This window comes from Trematomus bernacchii, unplaced genomic scaffold (assembly GCF_902827165.1).
Source record: "Trematomus bernacchii unplaced genomic scaffold, fTreBer1.1, whole genome shotgun sequence".
Lineage (NCBI taxonomy): Eukaryota > Metazoa > Chordata > Actinopteri > Perciformes > Nototheniidae > Trematomus > Trematomus bernacchii.
This window is the reverse complement of record NW_022987739.1, coordinates 9602064-9610237: the sequence shown is the minus strand read 5'-3', so window position 1 is coordinate 9610237 and position 8174 is coordinate 9602064. Positions and strand designations below refer to the sequence as shown.

The following is an 8174-nucleotide window of genomic DNA, read 5'->3' as shown; positions in this document are numbered from 1 at the left end:
TGTGACGTGTTCGATTCCCCCCCACAATAATTAACCAAAAAACAATACAGTCATATTTATTTGCACCATTTTACTGGGTGAACATTTATAAATACCAGTTTAGAAACTGCACCTTAACGCGGCACCAGTGCCTCACGACATTTTCGGCAGCGCTATTGTTGCTCTGTGCTCGCGGCTGTCGTAGACATTAGCCCGCAGCAAACAATAACCAGCTTCTGTTTACAGGGAAAATGCCAGGTCTTGTAATCGCCTGACGCCCTTTTCCTCGTAAACACAACATAGCTCGTCTCTTTTTTGTTTTAAATTCAGGCACGTTGCTGGCGCAGAGCTAGCTAGTTCGATTAGCACTCATTGCAAAAATGAATTCTAACACGCACGTCATTCAGGTGACTAATGTTTCCCCGAGCACAACGTCCGAGCAAATGCGGACTCTGTTCGGATTCCTCGGAAACATAGAGGAGCTCAAACTGTTTCCACCTGAGTGAGTATTGTAAAATATAAATAAGTAAAACGCTATTTTGCCGAGCTAAAGTTGTTAAGGGCTGGGCCTCTCATTAGGCCTGCAGAGCCGAGTAGGCCTCATGCTAATGCTAACGTTTCCCCGCGCCTTTAGTGGAAGCTTCAGCAACCATGAGGGACTAATACTGATAATTTATCCTGTTGTGTTTGTTAGAGAGATTTAGGACAGAATGAAATGTCCCGTCTTAAACAGACTTAGTGGTGTGATAGCTCCCAGTCGTACATGAGAATTAAACCAGTTGTGTTTGCTTCATTAACTTAGCCACCAATCTGAAAGTAGGTTTACAAAATGGTAAATAGAAGTTTCCATACCAAGTGTTTGTTTAATCTAAAACACAAAGATATTAAATTGACAATTAACATATTTGAGTTATTTATGATAGCGTTAGCATGGCATTTTTGTTTGATAAATGACCCCTACATTTGTATTGATTATAGTTGGTGCGATTGGTTCGTTTTTTCAGCCCTGCACAAAGCCTTTCTCTGCTTAACAAAACTGTAAATGGGATATTTTTCAATGTCTTCTTGCTATGACTTTCTCTTTGTGATTTGTATATACTAAAAACTTAATTGAGTAATTATCAGATGAATCAATGAGGACCATGACTTTCGTCTCTAGATTCAAGAAGTCACAGCTGCAGTATTTCCTTAAGTAGTAAATCCTGATTTATACAAAGTGGAAAACCAGACTAATTCAATGCCAGTCACTTCCTGTGCCCAATTTCTAAGGTCCCTGCCTCTCACTTGGGATGCTAATACATAATATACAGTATTTCAAAGTTGGCTATAGTAGGAAATAATTGTTCTCTGCTTTGTATTTTCCTGTATCCAATTACACCTGGCTTGTCAGCAGGTAGGAGATGTCGAGGACTAACAACAACAAAGGTTCAAAGCGTCAGTGATTGACAGTGATTCTCAACAAATTTGTCAATGAGAGTTGTGATTACACTATATACGCTACAAAATATATCCTAAGATTCATTGTTTGCCTAAATCGAGGATGTAGAGACTGTATATACCATGATCCATTTTTAAGTTACTTGTCCCTGGGGACACAAAACTCAATCAGGTCAGTTTGAAGAAGGCATGTTTTCTCCTTGTTTGTATTCTTTGCACAACATATCTGTATTTTCTTCCAGTGACTCTCCCTTGCCTGTGACTTCACGTGTCTGTTTTGTAAAGTTCCTTGAGTCTGAGTCGGTGGGAGTTTCCCAACACCTGACGAACACCGTCTTCGTGGACCGAGCTTTGATCGTGGTCCCTTTTGCTGAAGGTGGGTGTCTGCTTTATTACTCTCCTGCTCACATGGCTATCTCTAAACATACATCCCAATGTGTAGGTTATTTTTGATAGAATTGCAAACACATTGAGTTATTTTGTGACCAAGAGAAATTGCTAAGCTTCTCAATGCTTGGCATTATTAGGTATATACAAGGGAAATGTGAATTTGTGTCCATGTCTGACAATCTAGCTGTAAACTTCTCTCTCTGTTATTTGTGTTGTGGTTTCATAGTGGACAAGTCATTTGCAGAGAGCCCCTTCCTTGCTGGCTGAAAGTGGTCCTCTGCTGCCATCAGGAGATTAGAAAAAATAATGGCACCAGGCTCGCAAGCCCCCTTCTCTCTCTTGTTCTCCAGTAAAATATTAATTCTTTATTTTGTTTCTCTCTGTTTAAGGCATCTTTTTTTTTTTTAAAGGATAGCCACACAACTCTTAAGCAAAATGAGGGGGTGGTGGGAGAGGGTGCAGGGAAATCTCAATACCTCACATGTTTAAATACATTTTACATTTAAATACATTTCAATGAGCAGCACCAGACTAGGGATGCCCCGAGCAGATCTGCTGGTTTGTATCGAGGCAGATCAAATCTGATCAAGACATATTTAAATGTGTGGCTTTGACTTTGAATCATGCACACTCTCTGATCCTCTGTTTATATTTAAACCTTTTGCACGAAAGGAACACCAGTTGTTACAATGTTCCATTGTGCTTGAACCAATACGCATTCTGCAGCTGTTTCACAGCTCTTTTTTAAAATAAATATATTGTAAGAAATTTGTAGCATACATGCATGTAGTTTCTTTGCTGCAAAAACAATTAGCTAGCTGTAGGAAAACATTGATCCCTGCACATGCACTGCTGTTTTCAGTTGCTGGCTGATGAGACATATCTTTTAGGTTTATTGGGCAGGGCTATAGCGGGCACTTTGCTAATGTCTCCTAGCTCCAGGTGTAAATTGTCCCGCCCTAATAGATGTAATGGCAGTCTTACAGGTCCACTCGGTGCTAAAGAGAAGTCTAATCTGCCTAATACCTGATCATTTCTCCTGTGTGGGTGTTTAGGGCGTAGCCTTGTTTTCCTTTAATGCAGAGCTGTTTCCCAAACATATACAAACTGAATCTCCTTACTAAGTGTAATATGCTGCTGTAACAAAAACAATTTCCCAATTTGGGATCAATAAAGTACGATCTATCTATCTATCTATATTGGCTTGATTATAGCTGAATAATAAAGGAAAATATAAATATTGGATCGGGACATGGCAGAATGGATATATTAAATGGCTCAGATTGGGGTTAAATGTTCGGGGCATCCCTACACCAGCACAAAGCATGCAGGGTAGACGGACTAATCAGCTGTGCATGCTAGAATAGATTTTGAAGGTGTGTGCCATCCTCTACAGTTAGACTGAACAGGTGTTGTGGAAGTTGATTAACATGATAAGCGCACAAACTGCCTTTGGCATTTACCTGCTGAATGTGCCAAAGCCTTTTGATATTTTAAACTGCATCTGTATTTCCAAATTTTCCCTAACATACCAGATGAAAGTAGTTTCTCTGCTTGATGTTGCAGTACAAATGCTTTTTATTGACCCTCTCCACACATGAGTTGAGTGAATCTCACATTTAACAGTGGTGTTTCTTTTGTTGTTGTGTTTTACAGTTCTTTTTCCTGGTTCAGCCAGCCCTATATACCAGGCCCTCCTGAAAATGCCACCAACAGTTTTGTCTTCTGCAGCCTTATCCTGTTTCTCAAGTGTCCTTTCTGTTGTGTGGGCGCATGTGTGTGTGTGTGTGTGTGTGTGTGTGTGTGTCTCCCTCTCTCCCCCCCTTTTTATTTTTTTTTTTAAAGTAAAATGTCAGATTATAAATAGTCTGTTTTCAGATTGCACCATGGATGATCATCTCCATAAGATTGTCCCTTTAGATTTTCCTGTTTGGTTTCTTCAGCTCTGGGCACATTTGTCATGATTTTGTCACAGCTTTAATAGCCCTTTAATGTTAAGTGCAGTTTATCTTTGATATTGTTTAGTGCTTTTAGTGACAAACTGTTGGCTAAAATTTAGCAGTATTGTAGCTTGTTGGCAATACTTGATCTGGTCTCCAATTTTAAGTGTTTCTGTTTTTTGGTGGGATTGTACAAAGTAACCACCAACAAAAGCCCAGAAAAGGTAATATGTGTGAACCTTTTCTGTTTTAGTATAGGTAATGGTAAGTGATGTTGAAATGTATCCTTGTCTACACCCAAATCATGAACTTTGTTTTCTGTATCTCAATGTTTTTGTGTGCTTTATAGCGAAGCAGCCGGCACGAGTCGCTTGTTCATAAAACATCTAATGAAAGTTGAGAGCACATCCCACGGGACAACTGGCTGTGCTTGCTTACGTTTGGTTCATGACTTAAAAATCAAGTACAGGTGAAAAAATCTTGGCAGTGTTGACCACAGTGTGTATTGTGACTTATAAACTCATAGCTGCTAATCCTACAATCATACTTTCACAAAAAAAAGAGTCGGGGATCAAGATTTACAGACAAGACAAAAAAAGTGGATTTTTCATACTTTATTTTTTTACCTCAGAGTAGTAAGAGGAGGCTTGTCTGCAAGTCTTGTCTGAGTGTTTATCGATGTTTGCGCCATGCGTGTACTGAAATGTTTTTGTTTTTCTCCAGGAGTCATTCCTGATGAATCTAAAGCTATGTCGCTGCTCGCTCCGGCCAATGCCGTGGCAGGAATGATGCCGGGGGGGGGCCTTCTTCCCACACCCAATCCTCTGGTGAGCTTTGACTAACTTTGCATTGAAATTGTGATCGTTTCCTATTACTGTACATGTTTGCTTGATCAAAAGTGGCATAACATATATTTGAACAGTTTACATTCTGGGTTCATTAGTAGTTAAAACATATTTGAAAGACATCACCATGGACTTTCATTAACTGTCTCTATCGACAAATGAAAATAAGACAAATGATGTAATATTATAAATGTTTTTACCGGCCAGGCTTCTATGAGTTTTGGACATTTGTTTTTTAGAGGATGTAAACTCTTCTGGGTCTCTGATGAATTGACATTTGATTTATATTTATGTGTTGAAGAAGGTAAACATGAGCTAGATGTTGAAGTGGTTTACATTGTAAAGAGCATGTGTTGTTTCAGATGGGAGGGAATCCATTCGGGGGGCTTGGAGTTCCTAACATGGAGCAGATGGCTGCCATGGGAATGCAGGGCCCCAACATGAACCCCCAGGTGAGCACCTGCTCAGTCGCCCTTAGTCACAGCATGTTTAGATAAGATAATTTCCTTCTAAAAGTCATTTCCTCTTTGTATCTCTTTCAGGCTCTTTCTGCAGACTTCCTTAAGCTCATGCAGTCCATGGACCCAAAGTAAGAGACGATCCACAATCCTGCAGAATATGCAATCCTAAATATTTCTTTGAAGAGAAAAACTAAATCATTGATGGCATTTTCAGAATGAATCCATTAGCAGCCGGAATGGGCATGAATCCAGGGATGAAGAACGATGCCTCCAATAAGGAGATTGAAGAGGCCATGAAGAGAGTCCGAGAGGCGCAGTCTCTCATCTCTGCCGCCATCGAGCCAGGAAGTGAGTGCTCTGATCTTCTTTCATTCAGCAGGATAGTACTGCTGACGTCCTGTTCCATTAAATATTATGCTGCAATTTAATTCAGTCCATATTCAGTGGAATATGTGTTCTATTGTCTGAGTACATGTCTAAAATTAACAACCAAAAAAGATACAAAATAGTTTTGTTATTACATGACTATTTTTGGTACAAATATTAAGCCACTAGCGTCACCTATAGCCTTCCGAGACGTACTCACCAATATGAGGCTAATTTCAAACCCCTTGGTGAACATTATGTTTCCTACCATGAAGATGTATAACTTCTTTCACTGTTTTTGCAGATAAAAAGGATGACAAGCGTAAACATTCCCGCTCCCGTTCGCGTTCCCGGCGCAGGCGCTCCAGGTCTCGCTCAAGACACAGGTAAAGACAAACTGTTACTCGCCCTCTCAGATGGAAAAACGAAATGGATTGTGGCCTCTACATACAAGACATAAATAGAATATTTCATTACTGACTGAAGTTTTCTGTTATAAAATGTTGAATCTCTTAATTTCGGCAGACGTTCGAAGAGCAAATCTCGACGGCGGTCCCATTCGAGGAGCAGCAGGAGGAGGTCTAAGAGCCCCCGCAGGAGGAGGACTCACTCTCGAGACCGGAGCCGCCGCAGTAAATCCAGGTCAGCAGCTGCACTGATCCTCTGTACCACAACTTACTTTTATCGGCCACAAAGTGTGTCGACTAGTGCAGAGTCTGTGTTATGACTTTTAACGGCCACCTTTTGAATACACGCTACTTTGAAAAGAGCTACCAGTAGATCAAGTTTACTGCTGTTTTTTTGATGCAATGTTCTGCTGTTTGCTAATGTGGACCGTGCTTGTGTGGATTAGGGACAGGAGGAAGGAGGAAAAGTCCAAGAAAAGGTCAAAGACGCCTCCAAAGAGCTACAGCAGTGCCAGGAGGTCCCGAAGCATCAGTCGGTGAGTTTGAGCAGATAACTATTATTTAAGTAATTTTTCTATTGATTAACCAATTGAAATGGTAACAACGTCTGAATGTATACTATTGCTCTTTAATAAAACAACATTTATAAACATCAGACGGTCTCTTGAAATGAACCACTCTTTTGTAAGTAATTCACATTTGTATTGTCTAAATAGAATACAATAATATATTTTAAAACCTAATTATTAAGATGACTTATTACAATTTAAACAATACTTTCCTCAATGAGATTTTACATTCACAACAGAAAATAATTCTCATTGGTAGCAGTACATCATTTGGAAATGACAGATTTCTTAACAGATCTTTCTTTAATGTTGCTTCTCAGGAGGCACAGGCGAAGCCGAAGTGCAACTCGGTCCCCCAAGAAGAAGCTGTCCAGGTCTCCATCGCCCAAACGGTGAGTAGTTCAACACGTTTAACATTCAATGTAATAAATGCAGTTATTTTTAGTATACAAACTAAAAATGATACATTTGTCATGTTCACAGTCACAAGAAGGAAAAAAAGAAGGACAAGGAGCGTGAGAAGGAAAGAGACAGGAGGGAGGACAGAGATCGCAGCAGAGATGAGAGAGAACGCTCCAGCAGCAAGAAGAAGAAGAGCAAAGACAAAGAGCGAGATCGCGATCGCAAGTCTGATAGCGAGAAGGGAGACGTGAAGGTACATTAAGCGCCTGACATTACTATTAAATATAGTCCTAGGTGGCTACATTTCATGGGACTTTGGCTTGAATTTAAGTTACTTGAATTGTTTGGACAGGTGACCCGGGATTACGATGAAGAGGAGCAGGGTTATGACAGTGAAAAGGAAGGACTGGAGGAGGATGACGATGAGAGGAAGACCGACTCTGACTCCGCCTCAACCCCCACCCGCAAAGGCCTGGAGGAGATAGAGAGATCCGAGGGCCAAATCCCCAAAAAGTCCAAACTAAATGGAGACGACCATCACCAGGAAGACATGGAGATGAGCGACTAGGAGCGTCCCGAACCAGACCGTGTTTTCTGTCCACTGTCCTGTTTTATATTTTTAATATAGGCCACAACATGTCGGTGCCTGTTCACTCAAAGTTGAAAAGATTTGTTGTATTAACTGTAGAAGCATTGGGGTGGTTTAAACGGAAAGCAGTTCAATAATTTTTGTAAAGAAAGGAGAAAATATGGACTAAATATAAATAACATGCAACGTGGTTTTTAATTGTCAATGCTGTACTTTTTTAAGATCCTGTTGAATTTTCTTTTTGTTGCCTTTGTGTTCAAATGTTTTACTGGCAGTAAAATACTCAGCGTTTCCCACTAAAATGCTGTCTGTAAATATTTACTAGTCAGGATCAAGTCCTTTCTTCCCTCAGACTGTTAGTCCCTCACCACCCAGCACTGGCTTCATGCTCATGCTTTTGGTTGCCGAATCATTTTTGTTTAACTGTAATGCACAATGTTGTGTTCGTGCTGACCTTCCTATTTACAACTCTTTGTAAGTGTACACTGTAGATTGAAATGTGTTATTGCAACGAAGTCAGTAGGTTTTCCAAAGGAAACTAATAAAATTGGGTCAAACTGTCAACTTGTGTTGTCACTGAAATGTTTTACAGTTCTTCACTGTTGCATCATATCTCTCACAATAACCGCCCAAAAAATGCTAATTGCTTGATTAAACTTCGGGTTTTTGTAAGGCTCAAACCGTAGTATATAACGGTGTTAATTTAAGACGCCAGCATATGATTGAGGTTTTCATAAAATACACTAAATATATTTTTCTTCCTCATTGAACAGCAAAATTATGGACAGA

The 8174-nt window shown here is 40.0% G+C and overlaps 1 protein-coding gene across 5 annotated transcripts; it reads left to right on the top strand.

Moving 5' to 3' along the window:
* Positions 1 to 127: 127 nt before the first annotated feature.
* On the top strand, positions 128 to 7949 carry LOC117495469 (serine/arginine-rich splicing factor 11-like). Of its 5 annotated transcripts, none has more exons than XM_034146729.1 (12): positions 128 to 481; positions 1659 to 1792; positions 4470 to 4573; positions 4954 to 5043; positions 5134 to 5180; positions 5267 to 5400; positions 5723 to 5804; positions 5944 to 6060; positions 6272 to 6361; positions 6715 to 6786; positions 6878 to 7049; positions 7149 to 7949. In XM_034146729.1, exons 1-12 carry the CDS (start codon positions 360 to 362, stop codon positions 7362 to 7364), a joined length of 1380 nt encoding a protein of 459 aa, XP_034002620.1. In that variant the 5' UTR covers positions 128 to 359; the 3' UTR covers positions 7365 to 7949. The 5 variants fall into 5 exon arrangements, with proteins under 5 accessions (XP_034002620.1, XP_034002622.1, XP_034002621.1 ...); XM_034146731.1 differs by adding an exon at positions 2033 to 2155 and having other exon boundaries at positions 130 to 1792; positions 4096 to 4573; XM_034146730.1 differs by having other exon boundaries at positions 130 to 1792; positions 2033 to 4573.
* Positions 7950 to 8174: the final 225 nt, after the last annotated feature.

What these genes read in the sequence shown, in the direction of transcription:
- LOC117495469 (XM_034146729.1), top strand. Translation starts at nt 360, where the DNA reads ATGAATTCTAACACGCACGTCATTCAGGTGACTAATGTTTCCCCGAGC. An exon ending in GCCCCAACATGAACCCCCAG is followed by an intron (nt 5,044 to 5,133) that starts GTGAGCACCTGC and finishes TATCTCTTTCAG; the next exon opens with GCTCTTTCTGCAGACTTCCT. An exon ending in AGGTCTCCATCGCCCAAACG is followed by an intron (nt 6,787 to 6,877) that starts GTGAGTAGTTCA and finishes TCATGTTCACAG; the next exon opens with TCACAAGAAGGAAAAAAAGA.